This window comes from Pelobates fuscus, chromosome 7, assembly GCF_036172605.1.
Source record: "Pelobates fuscus isolate aPelFus1 chromosome 7, aPelFus1.pri, whole genome shotgun sequence".
NCBI classification, from domain to species: Eukaryota; Metazoa; Chordata; class Amphibia; order Anura; family Pelobatidae; genus Pelobates; species Pelobates fuscus.
The window spans coordinates 77,207,719-77,233,256 of record NC_086323.1 but is presented as its reverse complement, the minus strand read 5'-3'; the positions used below and the strand labels follow the sequence as shown (position 1 = coordinate 77,233,256).

Here is a 25,538-nt window from a genome sequence, read left to right as displayed (position 1 = left end):
ATAAAAACAAATATTATTTATAGATCCTTTTCTCATTCTTTGTTTTTATAGATTCATATTGATTTTTAATGTTTTAATTCTTAACCATTACTATTACCCATAATGGGATGTTTAACATAATGTTAATAGCTGACTAATTAACATCTCTCTAATAAGGAATTATGGGCTTATTTGCATTTGCCTCATCTAAAATGCAAAGTGATGTATTGTATATAATCATTTGAATATGTAAAGTGACTTATCATATGCATTCCGTTTTATATGCAAAAATGATTTATGTAGTAGAAATCTGTTTAACAAATGATGCACCAGCAAACAAGGGGTTAATCTTTTAATAAAGTAATTAGACCAGAGTGTATTTAACAAAAGAGAGAACCGAGAATGCCATCCTCTGATGAAGTGATCCTACGATCACGAAACGCGTAAGGCGGCATTCTATTTCGTTTCCCAGGAGAGTGAGCAGGAGAGTGAGCTGGAACGCAAATCTGAGCCGCAGTGGAATGCACGCGGCTGTCAGCAAGTCTGTCTGCAACACGAAGAGGTCCAGATCTGATTTCATCCGGCCGGTGAGAAAGATTTTTAACATCTTTTGGACACTCAAAACTTTAATTTGACAGAAGCTGCTCTCCAAACTTGGGAACTTTTATTGTCTTTTATATTTTAGGTGTTAGTTATTGACAGTGATTTATTGCTAATAAAATTTTTTTTTACTTGAAGCAATCTGTCGGCTGCACATATAATTGACACAGTTTTTCTACTACAGTGGGATAATACATATCTTTCCCAAAATTCATTTATTTTTTCAGTGTACTGGTTAAACCTTTACTAGATTAATTTTATTAAGCTATTGTTTCATTTTTCTTGCCCACATATGGGAAGAAAAGATACAAAAAGCTGAGACATTTGTTACACAATATTGCTATTTTGTGAACTCATATTGCCTTAATAACTATCTCCACAGAGTCCTGCTATTACTATTGATTATTCAATAGACACACTTACTATTTTATGTGAATGTTTTAACCCAGATAGCCATGCCATGGAGCCTGTTCGTGTAATTAAAGACTTTAGCTCCATGGCAATTAAACTGTATTTGTGTGGTCTGAGTGCCATTCACCCAATAATGTGCACTCAGACCTGAGCTATCTGGGGATATGTTAAATGTGTATATTCTCTGTACCATTTGTCCTATTGTATATTTTAAAGTGATATATTGTATTTGTATCACCACGTGCATAATGGAGTCTTGCCTCTGTCCTGGGAGATAATTGAATTACTTCTCTAATTATCTCCAGGACAGAGGGGAGGAAGCCAGGATGCATTGTGGGAAAGTATTGTGTCTGTCTGCTGTTTCAGTCTCCCATTGGTCCCTTAGGGGAGTGTCCACCAGGTGGGGGACCTGCATAAATACTGGGGCAGGTAGCCCTCAGTAAAACAGATTCTGCTTGACCCTCAAACCGATGTGTCGTCTCGTTTTTTGGGGGAATTGGATTGTATGCTTACTGCCAGGAGTGTAAGCGAATTGTATGCTTTTCCTGTTCGGCTGATTCCAGGGTTCGTGTGTTTTCCAGTTCGGGAGTTGGTGAATTTGTACAGTTTGGAGTTCGGGAGATTGGGGATTGCAGTAGTTGCTGGTCTATGGAAAAGGGGATTATCGCCTAAACGATTATTATCCTCTTGTGAGTGAAACGGTCCGTTACAATTGGTGGCAAGCGGCGGGATCGTTCCTACAACCAGAGGGACAGCTACAGACAACACCATTCCTGGATTACAATTGAGGGCAACGCTAGTACCCGTACAGCGACCCTATCTACAAAGGAACTCAGAAAATGGAGGAGAAGTTGCAGGATAGATTGGACTGTTACGTATCCCTGGGGTCTGAAGCAGAGTCAGAGGAGGACATGTTGATGTACAGAGAGTCTGCCAGAGCCGGGCTGTGGGATGAAGCCCTAGAGGAAGTACAGTATTCGTGAGGGGATCGGCGCCGCAGCAGAAGGCAGCGAATCCTGGCTCGAATGGCAGAGCGGATGCCCCTCCTGAGAAAACAGACCGAAGAAACGTGGGTGACTAGACTCGAGATTCTAGTATATGCAGGAGTGTAAGAGAATTGTATGCTTTTCCTGTTCGGCTGATTCCAGGGATCGTGTGTTTTCCAGTTCGGGAGTTGGTGAATTTGTACAGTTTGGAGTTCGGGAGATTGGTGATTGCAGTAGCTGCTGGTCTATGGAAAAGGGGATTATCGCCTAAACGATTTTTATCCTCTTGTGAGTGAAACGGTCCGTTACACCCTATACGACGGGATCAGTTGGGACAAAACTATGTTTTAAACCCTCTATAACTGTTCCTGCAGCTCTGCCATCAGACATCGGAGGCGGACTGGACTACAAAGGACACTGGCCACGGCTTCTGATACTTCTCTCTCGCCAGCAGTCTTTAATGCAACAAAAAGGGTATATCAATATCATAAATGCTGAAAACAGGCGCCTGTTACAAAACTGATGCCTGTAGGCAGGTGTCTCTTCTGCCAAATGGTAAATCCGGCCCTGAATGCAGTGACAATGGTTTTTAGCATGTGGCTTAATACAAGTTTACATCAAACTCAGACTGTCCATTGAGAATGAGAGTGGCGTTAAAACCCAGGGTTAGGTCTAGGCTAGGGCATAGTTGCATATAAGATCTGTGACATCCATAATGAAATGATAGGACATAAAGAGGACATTTGTTGATACATAATCAATAGTCATCACAGGATAAAAGGATTTTATTAAGAAGTTAATAAGAATGTAGAAAATGCATTTCTCAAAACCATTAATATAGTGAATTTTATATTCTCTTTGGTGGAGCTACTTACTGTACACATGAAATGCTAGACTTTGAATGTTCACACAAAGTTATCAGCACTATGAAACTGCAATACTTAACTAAAGGTAATATTTGCTGCCATTGTAGTACAGACAGAATCCGACTCACAGCTCTGAGGACACAATCAAACTGAGGCAGATAATTCCAATTATTTTCATATTCGAAAACTGCTGAGGTAAATCTAGACACATTTACAAGGAGGTTTAATAGTGGCTTTTGCCGGTCGGTATCTTCACTAGCAGCAGGTTCTCTGTCTGTTATAGATTTAAGGGATTCTGTAGTGCCAGGAAAACAGTTTTTATGTCACTATAGGCTCCTGCCGTGCTCTTCTCCTCCCCACCTCCCCACCCCCCCTCTTCAATGAGTTGAAGTGGTCTGGGTGGCTACAGTGTCCCTATAAACCACTACCCATTCTACCCCAAACAAATCACAAAATTCTTCACCAGCAATTAGTCAGGCAAAGCATTATGAGCAATGTAATAGAAAACCAGCTGTTTTAGCTGAAATAGACTCGTCTTCGGTGAGCCTATTTTACAGAGCATGTAAACTGTAACGTATTCATAATCCTGAAATAAATCGCTGCTGCATTTTTCTTAGACAAAATAGGGGAATAGAGAAAAAGACTGATATGGACGGAGAATTACAGAAATCTGCTAGGTTGATTCAGAGAATGCTGAATCTGGAATCACTTATACAACGAATATTAGAACGATAAACTTATAAAAACATTCAGGAATCCCAGGGGAATGTCATTTTTATTAAAGGACCAGATTTTTTTGTTTTTTAAAGCACAAGTGTGCAATAGCATTGACGCTTTTGTGGCTGAAGTGCAATAAAAATATGGTTCCATTAATGTACGGCCAAGAAGAATGGCATTGCCCAATTTCACTGCTAGTATACACATGGGATGTAGCAAGGTCATCTGACATGTGCGTCAATTGACAGCTCAGGTCATTAGAAAATAATATGCTTGCCACCCAGCAGTGGGCTTAAATAAGAACATGATTCACACAGACTTAAGCAGACATAGGATTGAAGTCCTAAAACAAAAACAAAAAACAGGTAAACGTCATCACAAATAGGATGCGAGGCCACAATTGGAAAGGTAGTTTTATGTCCCTCCAGATGGCAATTAATATGGAGTATTTAAAGAGAATCTCAGAATGCAATCAGCATTACAAATATTACAGAGAACAGTAAAGCTATGAATATGGATCTGTGTTGAGAGGGATAATAACTTGCATATTTAAAATATTTGAGGGTAACATTTCCTCTTCACCCAAACTCCTGAAAAGGTTGCTTTGTTATTTTTAAAACTGCATCCTAGGTCCCATTTTATATATTTAAAGCCAATATGAATATGGTGATGTTTGATTAAAAGATATGTTTTTCCTATTATCGGGGAGAGTTGTGCAGAGTTTGATCACTTATTACACAGCTGCACTGGATTATAAAGCAGTCTACCAATAGTGTATACCGTATATACGCGAGTATAAGTCGACCTAAATATAAGTCGAGACCCCTAATTTTGGCAAAAAAACCAGGAAAAAAAAACTTATTGACTCGAGTAGAAGACTAGGGTGGGAAATGCAGCAGCTACTGGTAAATTTCTAAATAAAATTAGATCCCAAACAAATTACATCAATTCAACATTTATTTTGTGTATATAATGAATGCAGTGTGTGTGTGTGTGTATATATATGAATGCAGTGTGTGTATGTATGAGTGCAGTGTGTGTAACCTTGGTGGGGGATGGGCTTTTTTTTATTATAATATTACATTTTGTTTTTTTTACTATTATTAATATTTTTATTTTAATATTACATTTTTTTATTGTATTATATTATTTAAATTTTTATTTATTTTTGCCCCCCCTCCCTGCTGGATATATGGCCAGGGAGGGGGACTCATTCCCTGGTGGTCCAGTGGTGTGGGCTGTGTAGGAGGGGGGCTGGCAGCGAGCTGTAACTTGCCTTTCCTGCAGCTCCTGTCAGCTCCCTTCTCCTGCGTTCCGGTCAGCTCCACTGTAAGTCTCGCGGTCTGAGTGCCGCGTGGAGCGTTGCCACGGTTATCCGTGGCAACGCTCTGACACCACAACTCTCGTGAGACTTACAGTGGAGCTGACCACAACGCAGGAGAAGGGAGCTGACAGGAGCTGCAGGAAAGGCAAGTTACAGCTCGCTGCCAGCCCCCAACAGGACCGCCGGGCTTGTAATGAGCCCGGCGGTCCTGGTCTGTATTATGGCAATGTTAGTTGCCATAATACAGACAGTGACTCGAGGAGAAGACGAGTGGGGGGTTTTCAGCACAAAAAATGTGCCAAAAAAACTCGTCTTATACTCTAGTATATACGGTATTTTGGAGGGAATGACTCCTTTATAATGGAAACAAATACTTTCATTCTGCAATCCCATTCACTGTAGGCTAGCTTAATGGGAATTGCAGTTTTCCACTTTCTGAATGACAGTGTGGGCTTAAATATATTTAGTCTAATACAAATCATGTCACACAGACACATTTAATGGTGAGAATTGTAATTTAGAAGAACTACTGCTGCTGTGCAACTTTATAAACATTTATCTAAAACATCATAATAGAACAGGTTATATGAAAAAAAAAAAAAAAAAACCACCACGCACCATAAAATAATATTTTAGGTTTATACAAAATAAAATGTAGAAGTGATAGAAAAAAAAAAAGTCTTCGGCCTGATTACAACAAAAAATACAAACCATTCAAAAGGATAAGGCATTATATTTAGAACATATCAGCAGTCAATTCCATTAACCCCTTAAGGACCAAACTTCTGGAATTAAAGGGAATCGTGACATGTCACACATGTCATGTGTCCTTAAGGGGTTAAAGCTCTGTATGTACCCAATTTTTTAAACCTCATCTCCAGGTTTTCCCAGAAGACATTCTCTCCCCTTGATCATCTATGGGTAATCTGCATATAGTTCATTTAGCTACATTCAATAGAAAAGTGTGGCCTGTACAGACATCTTTATATATTGCAGACAATGAAAAATTGCTTGGTCGAAGACAACAAACCAATATATAGTATGACATTATGTGATATGAGATTGTTTTTTGACAAAGTTTTACATACTCAAATAATTAACCAGGGAACAATTCCTGTTGATGTGCATGTATATTTACGTTTTGGACTTCTGTTGACGTGTATGCATGGTTTGTGTTGCGGCATTTGTTGTTGAGCATGCAATATGCTCGACCAAACTTTCTACAGGTCCAGGTAAGGAGTAAATTTTACAAGGAAACTATAGTGCTATGAAAATAAAAGTATATATAAATATTTTGTTATAGTGCCTCCGTCTCTTGCCCCCCCCTCTCCCCTTCCCATGGTGCAGAAGGGGTTCTGCCATTTACCAGACTCCAGCGCCGATGTCCCTCAGCAATGGTTCAGGTGCTGCCTCCACTCCTCCGTCAGCCGGCAGGAGGGACCTAAAGCACATGCATTAGGAATCCCCATAGGAAAGCCTTGTGCAATGCTTTCCTATGGGGTTTTGGGTGCCGCTGGATGTCTTCATGCAGTGCTTGAGGACGTCTAGCGTCAGTTAGGCAACTAAAAGTCGCCTAATGACCCGTACGTCCCTCTTGTGGCTGTTCACTAATGGTGGCGTTAACCCTGGAATGTAATTTTTGCAGTTTATCAAAAGCTGCAGTAATTACAATTGTAGGGCTAAGGGGCCTGGGACACTGCACCGAGGTCTGGATGCCTATAGTGTACCTTTTTACTTATTAACACGCGCGTTATCATTGGCTGTCTTCAAGGCAGGAGGCTATAATGCACCAGTGATATGTGAGAGTTTTACTAACTAGTAATGATGGTGGGTAATTAGAAGATGCAGGTAAGTGGTAGGAGTGGAAAAGGATTTGTAGGCTGCAATGAGTAAGTCATGATAAACAATATGATCACAATTCCAGGCACCAGTTTACAACGGTTATTCATTGTACAAGAAAGGTTGGTGTAAAGGTCCATTGGATCTACATACTTTTCTTAATCCTGTTTTTTCCAGTCATTGTTACAAAATATGTTTACATGCTGAACATGCCATCATATTTCAGTACTCATGTCTATAAAAGAAAAAAAAATGAATATAGAAAAATATCAAATCAGCCTAAACAAACACAAGAAAAATAATGCTCCATGATCCAGCCCGTGACAGATTCTAAGGCTTGATAGTTTTTCCAATTAATCGAATATAGAAAGAAAGAAAATAAAAACTGGAAGGAAACGTTGGTATCACAAAAAATAAAAATGTAAAAATCGTTTTTGGCATTTTTTTTTTTTTAACTGCTTCACAGCTGGTGAGTTCCACAGTAAGACAAGATGGCAGCAGAAGAGTTTAGATGTTGAGATTTTCACCAGAATTACTCTCGCGCACACACTGATGTTCCTGAGTAAGAAAATTGGACGGAGTGATCAATTAGATGCCAAGCCGAACCTTCATCTTTTCATACACCACGTAGCTGATACTAACAGCAGGAAGCACTTTCAGGAAATTGGGGGCAATACCCCTGTAGAGTCCAAAAAAACCCTCCTTGGCCACAATATTGCGGAAAAGGCCTCCCATGCTGAGTTGAGGGGCTCCCTCAATGGATGCTGCAATAGAAATAAATAAAAATATTAATTCAATTTAGTTATCAATAGATAATTCAAATGGTTCCTGCTTTTAAGAAGCCCATTGTCCCAACAGAAACACTATTATGCCAAACGTAATTACCTTATTTAACCCCTTAAGGACCAAGGGAATTGTCCACGTTCTGAACCAAAACAAAACATTGAATTTGAGCAACAGGTTTGTGAGCACTAAAGCAACTACCGGCACCCCCCCTCCCTTAAGCAGCGCCTTTACAAGCTCTTCCCCAATGCTTACGCAAACTCTACCTTGCACTCCCTGGCAGGGCTGCCATCAGGGGGTGACAACCGCCCAGGCCCCACATGTAGCGGCGCAACTGCCGCAGGTGCAGTTGCACCGGGGCCCGCACACTGATGGGGCCCATCTGGTGGCCCACGCACTTAGGGCCACCCAATGGGCCCTATATCTTAAGGCGCCCGGTCAGCGCTGTGGCTGTGGTATAGCACGACCGGGCCCCTTTAAAAAAATAAAATTTACGTAGCCGCAGCAAGTGCTGCTGGGAGGAAGTGGTCACTTCCTCCCAGCTCAGTCCGCGCGGGAGGAGTGCGCGCCCGGCAGTGAGGGAGAGCCGTGCCGACTCCCAGTCCCATCATCCCCAGCCACCCTCCTACACAGAAAAGGTAAGAAACAGGAGGGTGGCTGGAAAATGAGCTGTGTGTGTGTGTGTGTGCGTATGCATCAATGTATGTCTGTATGCAAGTATCAATGTATGTATATATGTATGTCTGCCAGTATCAATGCATGTCATTATGAACGTATGTCTGTGTGTATGGATGTCTGTATGGCAGTATGTCTGTATATATATGTATGTATGTAGGTCGGTCATTATGAATGTATGTGTGTATGTATGTCGGTGTCTGTATGTATGTCAGTGTGTATGTATGTGTCTATGTCCTCATGCATGTGGGTCTGTATGTATGTTAGTATGTGTCTGTATATGTGTGTATGTCTCAGTATGTGTATGTCTGTCTGTTAGTATGTATCTGTGTGTGTGTAGATCTGTGTCCTTTTGTATCAGTGTGTGTGTGTGTGTGTGTGTGTGTGTGTGTGTGTCTGTGTGTGTAATCCTGGGGGTGGGATTTGGAGGCCCAGACCCTGAGCGGAGTTAGGGGCCCCAAAATTTCTGGTGTGAGCAGAGATTTAAACCTGTTTAAATCTGCAGGACCTAATGGCATTAAAGCCCATCATAGTTGGGACGTATTGACATGTCATAACATCATTAACCCCTTAACGCCGTTACGACGTACCATGCCGTCCTGCATTAAATGGGCTTTAAAGCCGTTGCGATGGCATGGTACGTCGTAACGGCTTGCAGCCCCAGTAGGTGAGGTGTACTCACCTCTGCCGCGATCCTCTTCTGGGGGGCTGCCTGAGAGCCCAGGCTGCCCCCCTCCGGCAAACGAGGCCCCCGGGGGCCATGTGATCGCTCTCAAAGAGCGATCACATGGCCCCCTATAGCTGGCTATGGATCTGCCAGCAGTGGTACTGTCTAAAATATCAGACAGTCCCCCTGCTGGTAGGAAGAATAAAAATACAGGTTTAAAAATAAAATTTATATATATATATCTATATATACACACATACATACATACATACATACATACACATACATATATACATACATATACATGTTATATATATATATATATATATATATGTAACGTCATACAAAGTGTATTTTAATATTAATATAAGTATATATTAATATTAAAATACACTTAGAATGACGTTACATATATAATATGTATATATTATATATATATAATAGATGTATATATATTATATATAAATACGTATAATTAAAATAAATAAATAAAATTAATATATTGAAACAAAATTTAATATAAATTATATATGCATATGTAATTTCATTCTAACTGTATTTTGTTATTAATATATATATGTAACAAAATACACTTAGAATGACATTCTATATATATATCTATCTATATATAAAATACAACCGCAAATAAATATATATATATATATATATATATATATATATATAGATATATATATATATATAGATAGATAGATAAATAAATACATATAATTACATAAAAGATTACATTAGTATACACGTAGAATTTAAATACCTATAAATGCATATATATTAAAATTCTACGTGTATATTTAAATAATCTTTTAACGTAATTATGTGACTGGATTAATTAAAATTTGATTGACATGCCTGACAACACAGGGAGAAAGTGCAGAGAATTTAATTCGCAAGCACTATATTTGACCCTGTAACTCTCCAAGACACCATAAAACCTGTACATAGGGGGTACTGTTTTACTCGGGAGACTTCACTGAACTCAAATATTAGTGTTTCAAACTGGTAAATTGTATTACAACGATGATATTTTAAGTAAAAGTGACGTTTTTCGAATTTTTTTTACAAGCGAACGGCACTTTTATGGTCTATATTATTGTTGTAATATGTTTTACCATTTTCAAACACTAATATTTGTGTTTAGTGAAGTCTCCCGAGAATAACAGTACCCCCCATGTACAGGTTTCATGGTGTTTTGGAAAGTTAGAGAGTCACATATAAGGCTTGCATTTCATTTTTTTCACATTGAAATTTGCCAGATTGGTTATGTTGCCTTTGAGAGCGTATGGTAGCCCAGGAATGAGAATTACCCCCATGATGGCATACCATTTGCAAAAGTAGAAAACCCGAGGTATTGCAAGTGGGGTATGTCCAGTCTTTCTTAGTAGCCACTTAGTCACAAACACTGGCCAAATATTTGTTTTTTGCTTTTTTCACACAAAAACAAATATGAACGCTAACTTTGGCCAGTGTTTGTGACTAAGTGGCTACTAAAAAAGACTAAACATACCCCACTTTCAATACCTTGGCTTGTCTACTTTTTCAAATGCTATGCCATTATGGGGGTAATTCTCATTCCTGGGCTACCACACCGTCTCAAAGGTAACATTACTAATCTGGAAAATTTCTATTTGAAAATGGAATGTTCTATATTTGACCCTGTAACTTTCCAAAACACCATAAAACCTGTTAATGGGGGGTACTGTTGTACTCGTGAGACATCGTTGATTACAAATATGTGCATTTTTTTGCAGTAAAACAATAAACAGTGTTATGACATTCACAGTTAAAATGTCAGACGGAAATGCAAATGTAAAAACAAATCTTATTTTCTCACATTTTTTTCAATTTTATTCATAATAAATTATGTTCCATACATGAATAGTTAATGATAGATTAAAGCCCTGTTTCTCCTGAACAAAATGATATATAATAAGTGTGGGTGCATATAATTTGAAAGAGGGGAACTACGGGTAAACAGACATATAGCGCAAATTCTAGTTTTTGTTTACGTTTTGTTTTGATCAGAACGTGCACTATTGACTCCGTCCTGAAGGGGTTAAGGGACTTTAGGCTGAATCTGTATTGTAAATATTGTGGTTATATAGCGGAGAGCTATAAAACCAACTACTAGAAAAAAGTTTACATATTAAACTACAGCTCATCCTTCTAAGAGAGAAACTACAGTTCTATAACTTTCATTCTGCAGAGGATGCCAGACATTTCGTAACAGATAACTTGTTAAAATGTTCATAATATAAGGGGTTAACAAGCAGGCCCTGGAGTTTAGCTTATGTGATACTGCAGACTAAACAAGAGTGAGGAGACTTGTCAAATGAAAATGGCTGGTTGTGTACAGTTAGAGAGGTGAAGACATCTAAACACAAGTTTTTTTTTTTTGGTTTTTTTTTTTTAAAGTTAATAACTCACAAAATCTACAGTTGAAAAGCCAGTATTTTTCCCCACTATGCTGTTGCATTAAAAAAAAAAAAAATACACTCCAAGTGTAAATACAACCAAATAATAAACAGAGGGCTTTAAATGTGATTTTTTTTTACCTTGTGCTTGCATTCGTGTCCTGATGAGGGCCAGAGGGTAGCTGGCAAGCTGACCACACGTGCTGGATGCAGTGCCACAGCCCAGCAGGACCAATACCCCTGGGTTCGCAGAATCTGTTGCATACGTTTGAAGCCAATAGTTCTTAAGAGTCTGCCAGGAGATAGGAAGAATGTGCCAGCTGTTACTTCCTGACAGAGGTGCCAGGTATCAAGTGTATTCATTTAATTCACAAGGAGTCAGTGATCCTACCGCTGACACCAAGTCTTAGAATTGATGAGGGGACCTTTAATCTTTTCATTAACAAAAAGTAAGAGTTGGTATAGTATTAAAAACAACTGAGTACAGCTTATATATTTTCAAAATATAAAAAGGTAAGATTTAACCCCTTAAGGACACATGACATGTGTGACATGTCAGGATTCCCTTTTATTCCAGAAGTTTGGTCCTTAAAGGGTTAAAGGGGGCAAGAACTCAATCTGTATTTACAGTTAAACACAGTACACATTAAAAAAAATAAACAAATGACACTTAATTTGCATTTGGAAATAAATTGTTGCAGACCTAATACGAATAAACCTACTCAATAAGAGCTGATATTACAAATTGTAACTGCATATTCTCTTCAAGGTCATCTAACAAAGTTATCAATTGAATGACAAGATATATTTAAGATATTTGAGCAAAACACAAAAACAAGCGTATAATGTAACTTGCTACTGAAAATTGAGATTGTGAACATAATTGAAAGGAAATGTAAGGTCTCATTTGATGAAATATATATAATATAACCTTACATCAGGCTTCCTTTTCCAGGGTAGTCTGAAATCAGATCAGATATTGTGCTAGTCCTAAAATATACAGAATACAATAAATAAAAAAAAAGTGTTACCTCGTATATAGCAAGGTCTATGCCAGCATAAGGTATGATACCCAAGATGTTCGGTATGTATCCCTTATAGAAAGCCCGCACACCTTCCTTCTTCAGGATCTTCTTGGCACAGTCAAACATGCCATCGTATTGCCCGGTTTTTCCAACAGCTAAACGGGTCTTCATTACCTAGAAAGAAAAAAATAGACTACATTTTAGATCTTATACTTAGAACAATTGTGTATTAAAGTGTGTTTTTCATTAACAGTGCTTTGCAAATCCTACTCTCACTGCTCCATAAAATTCTTGTCTAAAGAATTTTTCGTAAATGCCTTTCAAGAAAAGTTCCTTGTATTCTAAAAAGTGTTTTAGTGTCCTTCTCACCTCAGATTGCTTTAACTTGGAAGGTATTGTTAACTCTCCAATGAAATATATCTTCCGACCTTAGGATACATGGTGTTGGGGCTCATATTTCTCATTCAAATTGGTGCAACATAATAAAGATCGACAGAAGGTTAAATGGCGCAAAAGGAGGAAAATATATATGTATAGCGAACATACACAATATAAATAGAAACAAATAGCTGCAACTCACTGGGAGTCCTGGTGAGATCTCCTAAGTGCTAAATAGGTAATAAGGAATGGTGAGTGCGCTTACAATAAATAAAATACAGTGTTTATCACACTTAAAAAATCTGAAGAGCATATAACACATTTGATTAAAATGCAATAATACCAAAGTGCTATAGTGCTTTAAGAGATTTACAAAATATGTGAAGTGTTAAAGTGCATATATGTGCAGACAAGGGATATTCAATATAAATAAAAAAAGGACTGATATACTTGCAGAGCTTCTGGAACAAAAAAATACACGGCTCTGTAATACAAATGATACAACACCTAGTGCAATATGTTTGTACAGTGCAAAATTAACAATAAATAAATAGGTATCTCACTCACAATTTCACTCACAATTTCAAGCATCTGAACAATCCGGAAGTTTTTGCACCTACACCGTGTATCCGTGTATCCATGAGGATTGAGCTGCGAGGAGGACACTCTGATTATAGACCTTCTCTCTCTTTCTCGGACTTTCGGTAGCAGGTTGCAGGAGACTGGTGTTTTATATTTTTATGCATTGGTAATAAAGAAATTCTTGGTTTACACATATCCGGACTGGCCCACGTTCTTTCTACACTGAGTGGATCCCACGATCACTGGGGGCTGATCCTCCCTGGAGCCTGATAGTTTGGGGTGGTACTTCAACCACTCCACCATTGTGAGTGAGATACCTATTTATTTATTGTTCATTTTGCACTGTACAAACATATTGCACTAGTTGTTGTATCATTTGTATTACAGAGCCGTGTATTATTTGTTCCAGAAGCTCTGCAAGTATATCAGTCCTTTTTTTATTTATATTGGATATCCCTTGTCTGCACATATATGCACTTTGGCACTTCACATATTTTGTAAATCTCTTAAAGCACTATAGCACTTTGGTATTATTGCATTTTAATCAAATGTGTTATATGCCCTTCAGATTTTTTAAGTGTGATTAACACTGTATTTTATTTATTGTAAGCGCACTCACCATTCCTTATTACCTATGCAACACAATAAAGGCATATTATGTAGTCGGATATATCCAGTCTGCCATGGTCTCTATACATAGTGTTACTGTGTCTGCTATCCTTTTCATACACTCCTGCCTTCATATCTGGATAGGTGTAGTCCAATTAAAATGGTTTTATTCCCACGATTTTTGCTAGATTTAACAATATTGTTTAACACATGCAGCTGTGTTGCTTACAATTTATTGCGTAGGTTAAAACCATAATTGCTGACAATTCGTTGTGCAGAGTCTAGTACAAATTGATCATGCACAACTACAAACCTCAAAACGCAATCTTATGGGTTATTTTATAATTTAAAACAGTTCAGCGGCTAGATAACCCATCCTGCTAAAAGGAAACGTTATTTGACAAGAAGGATTTATGGGCTGCAGCAGGATTCTTATAACACAGAGGAGAGTCTCTCTCAAACAGGCTCAGTGCAGGCGTTCGGTTGGTTAATCCCATTCAATGTGATCAAAAACAGCAGGATTAACCATAGATTAGCCAATACAGACCTAGCCTGTTTATTTTACCATTTCTCATTTATACCAAGAAAGATTTGCCTAGCATGTTAACTATTAGATTACCCAAATAAGAAGGAAAATATGCAGCTTCAATTTTTCCAGCCCAGGAATGGCGGCAGACTGTCTAGCATGGCCTACATATGGCATAAGATAGCAATTGAGCTTTAGTAGCACTGTCTATCACTAGCTTGGTTTACAGCTACTCAGTTTGATTTAAAACGACATTATAACATGCTTCTCATTACTTGCATAGGTTTATGAAACCGCTCGTGCCTTAAACACATTATCTGCACATAAGCTATTATGTTAGATCTTGTTTAGCCATGAGTACCCGACCTTACCATGTAGCCTGTATTTACTCGTTTACTAGATTTAAAACATTGCGTAATTGTTCTCCATATGCTATGACCATGTATGTTTTTGAAGTGCTTTTTACAGCTATTGTGGCATTGCAAGCATAACTCATTTCCTGCACAACAAAATTAAAGAATTAAAAAAAAACTAAAAGCGCAGGTTTTACCATTCGACCCACATAAAAAAAAAAAAAAAAAATCATAATGACACATTTCTAACAATGTTAAGGGTCATTCCATGCCTAGCCTATAAAACATTTCTCCAAACCACCAGTCCTATTCCTTGTACATTAATAGGACGGTGAAAAGGATAACATTCTATTGGATCTGCTGATCAGTGCGAGTTACCTCCATGGGGTAGATGGACGTCTGAGCTGTTGCTCCAGCAAGTGACCCTGCGACAAATCTCTCAGCAGCACCCAACTTGCCGCTTTCTGAGGTAAACAGCTTCTTGTACTGGAAAGGAACCCAGAGGTCAATATACATGCATAACTGCATGTAGATACATTATACATAACACAAACACATTGCTTCAGAATTGTATATAGGAATCCACTAAAACATTGCAGCATTTCCCTTTAGGCTGAAACATGGGCTATCAACATCAGGCAAAGAGCTGCCCACAGGATTAATATAGTGTTGTAACAGAAAAAAAATATATAGAGAAATAATTGTAAAATAAGCTAAATATTGATTCTATAAAATCAGTTATAAATCTTTGGGGGGAAAACGGTCAAAGTAGTTCTAATATTACAGGAAAAAGAAAAAGGGATAATACAACAGGTGCAAAGGCAGCAACATCACAAAGGACGGTCAGTGAGGGAACTAATGTAAATAGGGCCGAGGTGCTAGAATTGTTATTTTTCTATTTTTTTGTGCAGGTATACATCATGGATATTGTCAAAGTAGCAGGATATTAGTCGGTGACACAAAGAAGGGGAAAAGGCGGGGGAGGGGGGAAGGACACAGTGCATGTATATTGTAACTAGTAAAGAAAACAAAAGCATAACATGCGCACTGGTTGCAGATTCAACAGAAAGTAGGAGGACCAAAAGGCATGCCTCTTCGCAAATATAAACGGTAAACGCCATGAGAGTTTCTAGAGAACTGGACATCTCATGAACATAAAACCAGCACTTCCTTGGACCTCCTGTGAAGGCACTTTGATAGGCCAAATGAGGTCAGCACCACCTCCCAGAGTTTGGAGAGGAACTGACACGATTTCTCTACAGACACAGCGACTAGCAACGCTCAACTGCTCTCCCTCCTTTGGCGACTCTTCCACTGTCTCTCCGCTTTGTAAACTGGGAAGACATTACCTGAACTAATTGTTTCCCAGTTGTGCAGATCTAACAGGGGCCCAGTTCTGAAATTAAAGGGCTAGCAGTGACTGACCAGCCCTAGCAGAGATGCCAAATGGGCGTGTCCAAGTGCAAAGGACAACTCATGGGTCCCCAAGCTTGCGAGACCCAGAGCACCCACACTGGCTGTACTGCTGGTAGTTCCGTGTTCCATGCACAATTCATGTCAAAAATAATCAAAGGACCAATCACTAACAGGACTAATGAGGACTTGATCTCGATCTTTGACTTGGGTAGATGAGACTATAACCGCTAGTTAACCCTTAGGCCAGGGGTGGAGAACCTTCGGCCCGCCAGATGTTCTGCACTACATTTCCCATACTGCTGGCAAAGCATCAAGGGAGATGTAGTCCACAACATCTGAAGGGCTGAAAGTTACCCATCCCCGCACTAGGCAAATGTAAAACAAGAGGACGCATGATCTTTAAAATTTATCCCAAAAATCTTTCAGTGAAAATTGGAATTCTCGCAAAGATACAAATATATGGCAGCCTACAGACATCCAACTTACATGTTCATATGCATAGAACTTCATGGCTGTCTCGGGGGCAATCTTAATGACATTGACCCCATTTCCTCTCCACAAGGATCGGATACCTCCTTCCTTTACCATCTGCTTTAGTCCCGCCAGCATGTTAGAGTTTCCTTTGCTTCCGTGCACCTACCGAAGGGAATATAGAACAATGGAAGTTTCAACTATAAAAACATATAAACTGGCATAGAACAAAGCGCTGTGGAGGATGTTAAGACAGATACGTGTAGGGATTAGAAATCAACATTTACAGGATTATTCGCTAAACTTCGAATGTACCTTTGAATTTACAGCATTTAGTGAAATTTTCTGAATGTTTCCTGGAATTGCATTTTTTTTCCATTTTTTTTTTTATTTACTAAATATAATCCAGGGAAGTCTGCCTAATGTGCTCACCCAGGTTAACATAATTCTGTGTCTAAGAAATTGGGAGAAAACTCCACACAATGTATGGCATGTGGACATTTATCAAAACACTAGTAATTTACCAAATTGTCTTCAAACTGGCAAGGTTCAAGGCACACATTGAGATGTTCAGTGAATAGTTGAAACATACATAAAGCCAAAAGGAGGGTCCCCACTACGGCCTAGGAACCAGTGGACACCCAGTGATATGGTCCCTCCGATTCCCTTACACTAAAGGTGTAATTAGACAACCTACCTAATGGTCTTCTCCCTCCCAGCAGGCATTTATGAATCATGAAAAGTAGTTCAACCATCTTTTAGGAATTAATTCCAGTCTATCTATTTATGCTTAAACACTGATGGGCCACACAACCAGTCGATTTGACCAAGTGCTCCATGTGTACTTGTTTGTACTCTTGGCATATATAAGACTTGTGAGTGACATTTGCCATTCATAGGATAAAAACATAAGTTTACATTTTATTGGCAGTAGGAAGAATAACATTTGAATAGCAGGCCAAAGACTGAAAGTCCGGATTTGGTACCTGCATCATGACTTTAAGACGGTCCAGAGGAGCAGTTCCTGTTCTGGACACTGCTCCAGCCATCGCTCCGGCCAACAACTGCCTCCACCACTGGCCAGTCTTCTTCTCTTCCTCTGTGAATTCATCTGGGATTGTGAGACTGTCTCCAATATCTAGTACCTGAGGAAATAAAACTAATATTACTTGAATTAATCTGAATTCGATTGCTCATGAAATTAACAATTGGTATCTTGTATTAAAGGTTTTGATTTTGGTCAGAATATAACGAATATTAAGTACTCCATTTGGAAGAGTCCATAATAAAATGGGAAAAACAACAGACACTATACTTTTGTATGAATTAACAATGTCATTTTGTGTTTATGACACGACAGGCCAACAGATGTAAAAAATAAACATAAGTTTAGTTTTGATCAGCAAAACATCAAAAAATGTCATATCAATCAATGGCATGACTCAATGGAGAAATAACAGGGAAAGCCGTGGATTCTGTAACTAGATTAACCAAACTTCAAGAGGCCCAGAACCAATGAAGCTCCACTTACACCATTTGGTCTATGGAGAAAAACCAAGCACGTTGACTTACAAACCCATCCCCTGTCTGTAACAGAGAATAGCATAAGGCATATCTCCTGCTACCTTGCTAGATCACCTCTGGGCTTATTACACAGTATCCTTCTAAGAATGTAGTTTTAACTCAAATTGCTGAGAATAATGCATGCAGCACTTCCCAATCCAGGAAAAATACCCTTTACCGGTCACAAAATGTTCAACGGTTTTATTCTAGATCCCATAGGTAACAACCCCCGTTTTTCCTGCTTCCTAATACTCACAGTTGAGTGCTTCCAGTAGCGGATAATTTCCTCTATGTTATCTGCTGGATTGAATAAAAAATGGTCTCTCCATTCATTCCAATCCACTGTTAGGGTTCCATCTGCATCCATACTGTAGGGCGAGAGTGATATGACAGAGTGAGGGATGGTGCGAGACTTCTCGCTGTGCAACTCTGGATGAGCCCAGTGTTACAGAACATATAGAACTAAGACTATAGACTAAGCGTTGCTACTTTAGCTCACATGGAATAAAAACATTTCAAAATAAAAAATAAAATCTAAGGAGTGAAACAAAATACTATAAAAAGGTTGAATTAAAGGAACACCCTAGCAATATCACAAGTACAGCCCCCATTATGGAACCAGGAGTGGTTAGAAGTAGTCAAAGCAGTTTTGAATGGTTTGACTTCTTACCTGGGGTCTGACAAGCACCGCACCCCACCTCCGCTACTTCTCACAAAACAATTGAATGTCTTCGGTACAATCACTCATATTGTATTTATTTTAATAGATATGTTATTTTATTCAATGTCTGTGAGATATTAGCTTGCGATCTAATGATACAATTGGACAGCGCCGTTAACACATTTTAAGATAATACCATGCTCAATATGATCTACATTCTAAAGTGCTGTGTTAGCAGCACACTAATGGTATAATCTATGCTGAAACGAATCCCTACAGAGACATACGCCCACTTCACTGTTCTTAATATATGGCGCTTTAGCTGCAAAACCAGGGTTGGGTGTGCAGTTGTGATCATTGATGCATTACTTACTGTTATTAATGTACCTACAGCAGAGTTTCATGCAGCTTTAGATGAAGTAAAAATGTAGAAGATATTCTATATGAATGCATAATAAGTTTGCAATAAGCCGAATGAAAATACAAAATCACGTAGGTCACTGTAATCACTGACCTCTGTAGAATTTTGCCAGCATGGTCTGCAGAAATGTTTATCCCCAGGGTTTTGAGCGAGTTCATTATCTCAGATGCTTCAATCCTTCCTGTAAATAAACAATGTAAAAAACCACATGAAAGGTTACATTGCAATAAATATAATGCATACGACTGTAGATTGTAATTGGCCAACACCAAATGAACACCACATTATACACTTTATTTAGCAAATGGTGAAAATATCCACAAACTAGCAGCGTTTACTCACCATAACCATACGCACCTTCACTTTTGAGCACATAATTTAAAAATATATAATCATAAATGTACGTACATCTCGTTATTGATATAACTGGTCTATTTATTGGCTCAAGTATCTAATATTCTAAAAAGGACAGCACAAAGAACCCTAATATTTAAATTAATGAGAACATTGAGTTGAATTATAGTGGCTACTTTTTTGGTTGCTCCATAAATACGACTCAGGTTAAGACAGGTAAATATTGCATGTATTGAATCACTGAGTGTGGATTTAAAAGGATTTTTAAATGACAGTAGAATTTAGCAAGTGGTAGCAAGTAGTACAACCAACCAAAATAGTAGCCTCTGTAATTAATTCTGAACAAGTCTAACACTGACCCCATAAATTGTCCTTTTTATGATATTTTCCATCACTACACTTGTAATCCTCCACCCACCTCTGCTGCTTCGGTATAGTCACAAAGAGCAACCTTTGAGGGTCTTTATGATAGTAAGTATGTTATGCCTGTTTTATTTAAAGGGACACTCCAATGCAAAAAAATAAATGAAAAATCACTTTATTAGATAGATGAAAGACAGGCATGCATTTAACCATCCATTTTATTTTTATTTATTTTTTTATTGGAATTATAACTAAACCAGCTTGCAAAAGCTGCAGATCTCGCCTGAAACCTTTGCAAGCCCTCCCCTTCTTATCCCGCCACAGGTGAGGAGTCTTTGCAAAACAGGTGCCTCCCCCCAGTTGTCTGATTGACAGCCAGGGAGGTGTAACCAGATTCATTTAAAAAGGTGCCAATTTATAGTTACCGTCTCTGCTTTACACTAACTTTTTATTTGGCTTTTGTTTATAAATTGGATTCATTGAGGTTTTCTGAGTACCAGCTTATTATAATTATATAAAACATACCTCTCTTAAAATGTGAAAATTAGCTGTACTAAAGGAAAATTTAATGTAACTTGTGTTGGGAGAGATAGATGGATTTGGCAAATGATGCGGCCCAGATCAATACCATGTCTGATCCATGTGCGATGCCATTACAGTTTTATAACCTAGAAATGGATCACTAAATATGAAGTTGTTTTTCACAGTACTTTCTGCACTTAGTGCTAAATTAAAGCAGTCATCTGTTAAAGCAGTCATGCATTATTTTCCCCATTTTGCCTTTCCTTTCTATAATGATTACACTCTACCCCCTTGCCTGTATTTATATTGACTATATTTTCTACCTTGGGCTACATCTCAATATATACAGTAGACGCTTCCATTTTGTTCTCCTCTGCCCATGAGGTCTGCTGTTTGGCCTTCTAATGAACTGGTTTTACTGATGGATTGTGGGTAAATTGGCAACCAAATCAGAACTTTACTTTAAGCTTCACCTATTGTCACGTTAACAGCTATACAAAAAAAAAAAAAAAAAAAAGTATAGCTACTTTTCTTAATGTATTCTTTGACAACTAGAGCGCGCAAGAAAATTAAATAGGTAAATTAAATTTAAAAAATTCCAAAAAGGATTCAGACCCAGGGAGCTATATATAAACAGATTAGAAAAAGTTTACTTTTAGTGACAGAGCGGCTTTAATGATTTTCATTGTTGTAGGTGTAGAAGTAATAAGAATGATAAAACCATTTGGGTCGTACTTGAGAATTGCACTTATGTTTTATTGTTTTTAATGTACAATTTTAGGAAAACACTTAAACTCACTGGCTCACCACAAGCACTACTCTTCCTCCCATGCCTTCAAGAATTAGAAGCATCAATAAAGTAAAGGATAACGCACTCTCCTGGTCCCCAAGGTGCAACTAGACCAGAGGTTGCCAAACCTCACTTTATGAATATGAAGAATAAGCAGTGGTACAGACACTCAAGGTGAAAACCAAAGTGGAAGTTTGACAAAGGTCCCGTTGGATCAAAACGTTGTCGTTTCTTGCTCCAATAAAACTGCCACTTGGTTTTCATCTTGAGTGCCTGGACCATTGCTTATACTTCAAGAATAAGAGCACAGAAAATACGCTTTTTTTTTCATCCACTGCTCATTAAGCATTTTACTCTCTTGAAGGCCTTTTGGGAGATCTAAACTTTGCCAACGGCACAAAAACATCCCAGGAAGTGAAAGAAATACTTTGTTTACACAAGAAAATGTCATCCATAACCGTAGTCAACAAGATCCAAGGAAAAGCAAGATATGACTTATTGTAGGCAGTGAATAATAGCCATTAGATTGGTTGCACTGATATACTGCAGTTCAGGAGTATAAATTCTGCAGTCTGTGGATTGCTGATTTTGGATGGTGCCTCATTGGTGGCAAGGATTTCATCACAGCCTGGAGTGCAAAAATACAAGGTACTGGTGTGACGTCACTTGGTGATATTAGTGTTAAATGAAACAACAGCCACAAACTCCACGAGACCCCATGGAAAAGGGGTTTGTTTCGAATTCATAAAATGTTGACCAATCACCTATGGATTAGTGGCCCAACTTAAAGGGATAATGCAGGCTGGAATTCACCATTATTTTTCTACTGCATTCTATAGATATTGGATTAAAAATAAGCAAAACAACAAAAAATATATATATTGTTTGTGCTCTTAAATGTCTAAATCTCTAGTTCGAATTCCAAGTAAAAAAAAAAACAAAACACAAACACCTGTCCTTTCTGTTCAAGAATGCCTAAACTCATCTTATATACATATGGGAGATAAAGCTATGGCAAATATAGTTGAGCAGTTGGCAGCAAATTTCTTTTTTTTACATCTGAAATGTAAAACGTTCACAGAAATCTTATAGATTTAAAATATTAGTCATGCAGTATTTTTCGTAGCTGGTTTTCAGTAATTATATAGACTGTATTCTATATTTGCATGGTCTGTAAATATGATGGGAAGTAAACAGTTATGAGAATAGCCATAACCTATGCATTATATAGCCCTGGCCCAGACATCTATCTCATGGTTCTCTTACCATCTTTGTTTTTGTCGAGGCTTGTAAAAGCGATTTTCATTTTTTTCTCATGTTCTTCCAAGTATTTGATAAACTCCCCAAAATCCAATTGTCCATCCTTGTTGGTATCTCCTGCAGCCACTATTTTCTGAAACGTGAAACAGAAAAAGCAAAACCATTATATAGAGGTTATCACGTTCCTACGGATTCCTCACCATAAAAATATTTTTTTTTTTACATTTACTTTAATCCTAAATTAAAATAGTGATTGATGAAAGCTAGCAGAATATTTGATTAGCTTTCTTATTTATGGTTATATGCTTAACTTTCCATTTAGTAGCCCTGTGTTACAATAAAAAAAATGAAAAGGCCACTTTGCTTGTTGATTGTATATGTGCGCTAGAGACTATAATGGAGAATGTGTCCATTTACTGTAACATCAGTAGTGGCAATCAACATGGAAAAACTGGATTGATGTAGTATGTTAAATATAATAATAAAATTATTGAGGACAAAAACACAAGGTTACATTTATTACATAAAAGACAGACATGCAACATATCCCCAGATAGCTTAGGTCTGAGCGCACATTATTACTGAATGGTGCTCAGACCACACACACATACAGTTCAATTGCCATGGAGCCAAAGTCTTATTACACGAATAGGCTCCATGGCATAGCGATCTGGGTTAAATGAGTTCATTCAGTAAATCCGTGAATGAACCAGCCGTGTGTGAACTGCAGACTACTGCCATTTAAAGGACCACTATAGTGCCAGGAAAACATACTTGTTTTCCTGGCACTATAGTGCTCTGAGGGGGCCCCCACCCTCAGGGACCCCCATCCCGCCATGCTCTAGAGAGAGGAAGGGGGTTAAACACTTACCTTTCTCCAGCGCCGGGCGGGGAGCTTTCCTCCTCCTCTCCTCCTTCCTCGCGACGTTATCGGCTGAATGCGCATGCGCGGCAGGAGCCGCGCGCATTCAGCCGGTCGCATAGGAAAGCATTTACAATGCTTTCCTATGGATTTTCACAGTGAGAAGCAATGAGACAGCCACTAGAGGCTCTGGAGGCTGGATTAACCATCAGTATAAACATAGCAGTTTCTGTGAAACTGCTATGTTTATATAAAAAAAAAAAAAGGGTTAATCCTAGAGGGACCAGGCACCCAGACCACTTCATTAAGCTGAAGTGGTCTGGGTGCCTAGAGTGGTCCTTTAAGCTGCGGTTAACCGCAGCTACTGGGTGGTCAATTAACGGCACACGCTTGTTAACCGCGGCTTCTGGGCAGTCAATTGGCGGTGGTCTTCTGGGCGACCAATTAACGGCGCCTGCCAGCTAACCGCGGCTCCTGGGAGGCCAATAGACTGCCGTTTGTTCGGTAGATAGAATCTACCGAACGCCCGGGCAGAAATACATGAATAGACCTTTCTGCATAGGAAAATAAAGTATTTAAATGCCGGTCCATAGTCAAAAGGCAGCAAGCAAGCAACCAGGCTCCTCCAATGCACAGTGGCGAGATTGGTCTCGTCACAGCTTATAACAGTCTACATGCTTCACTTTAAAACAGGTTTCTTCTTTCTCCTAGAATTTTGATTGCCTGATATCAAACAAAAATGTATATTTGTTTAATAATAAAAAGTTATCATGATGGAACGATGATTGTTTACTTGACAAACAAAACTTTTATTTGAGGAGTTAAAAGGTAATGGCAAGGGTGGAGATAATCTGCAAATGAATACGAATAATATAAACACAGATTTAAGAGACGCTTAACATTCGTTCCAAATACTAAACATTGTGGGGCTTACAAAGGATAATATTTATGATTAACATCAATCCACGTAAGCATTATATATGTAAGCAGGTTGTTGATCCAAGGAGAAATCTGATTGTCATAATGGAGTTTTCTCATAGGAAAGCATTGGATCAAAGCTTTCCTATGGGGAGCACAGAAGATGTGCAGGCAAAGTGTGAGGATATCCAATGCCATTTAATGGAGTAAAACTCTGTTAGGGACCCTGAAGCCCAGTGGAAGAAAACCAGTAGATGTGGAATTCAAGGGACACTGTAGGCACCCAGACCACTTCAGCTCATTGCATTGGTCTGGGTGCAATGTCCCATATCTCTTAACTCTGCAGTGGTAATTATTGCAGTTTCTGAGAAACTGCAATAATTACCTCTCAGGGTTACTCCACCTCTACCAGACAGCCACTAGAGGGCTTCCTGGTTTGAAATGGACCTTTAGTCTGGTATCTGACGCTGGACATTCTCACGCTCTACATGAGGACCTCCAGTTTCAGATTTTTCCCCATAAAAGAGCATTGATTAAGGTTTTCCTACAGGGGAAATCCTAATGCAAGCACGGCCATTGCCACGCAAGCGCGTTAGGTCTCCCCTGCCGGATGACGTGGGAGGAGCTTGGGCGGAGCTTGATCCAGCGCTGAGTGACATTGGCACTGGATTCAGGTAAGTGACTGAATAAGTTTAACCCATTTAAGCACCATGGGAGGAGGGACGAGAGGGAGGGGGGCACTGTAGGATTCTATAGTGCCAGGAAAACGGCTTTGTTTTACCATCAAAAGTACTATTAGCATTGGAGCTGTGCTTTCAATTTTCCTTTCTGGATATTGGAGAGAACTTGCTCCATGTACCTCATAATCCCTGGAGGTCAATCACTGCTGGTCTCCACAGTATAAAGCCTCATCGCCAACAACTGTAGTTTTACATCATAAAAAAGTAAAACGGAATCTCTGCATAAACTGACGAATGAATACAGTAAGCATATTAGTTACTGCTGCAGTTACAATGTATATGTTAACTTTCTAGAAGGGAGTGCCAATGGATTAGCAATGTATGTACTTTATAACAAAAACAAAATATATAATGTAAATTTAAAGAGACAATACTAAACTGCTATTCACACTCACGCCCAGTTCATTAATAGAATCTGCTGACTCACTCATAGTATGTGTTATCAGTG

General features: G+C 38.7%; 1 protein-coding gene across 1 annotated transcript in view; it reads right to left on the bottom strand.

Annotated features, from left to right (window-relative positions):
• Window positions 1–7,018: 7,018 nt before the first annotated feature.
• SLC25A24 (solute carrier family 25 member 24) overlaps window positions 7,019–25,538 on the bottom strand; it is a 32,194-nt gene continuing 13,674 nt past the window's right edge. The window contains exons 2-10 of the mRNA XM_063426089.1: window positions 22,577–22,703; window positions 19,375–19,462; window positions 18,456–18,567; window positions 17,623–17,781; window positions 16,652–16,801; window positions 15,128–15,235; window positions 12,308–12,475; window positions 11,418–11,568; window positions 7,019–7,486 (exon numbers count right to left, since the gene is read on the bottom strand). Coding sequence (XP_063282159.1) covers window positions 7,311–7,486; window positions 11,418–11,568; window positions 12,308–12,475; window positions 15,128–15,235; window positions 16,652–16,801; window positions 17,623–17,781; window positions 18,456–18,567; window positions 19,375–19,462; window positions 22,577–22,703 — 1,239 coding nt within the window. The 3' untranslated portion in view covers window positions 7,019–7,310. The remainder of the gene's footprint in view (window positions 7,487–11,417; window positions 11,569–12,307; window positions 12,476–15,127; window positions 15,236–16,651; window positions 16,802–17,622; window positions 17,782–18,455; window positions 18,568–19,374; window positions 19,463–22,576; window positions 22,704–25,538) is intronic.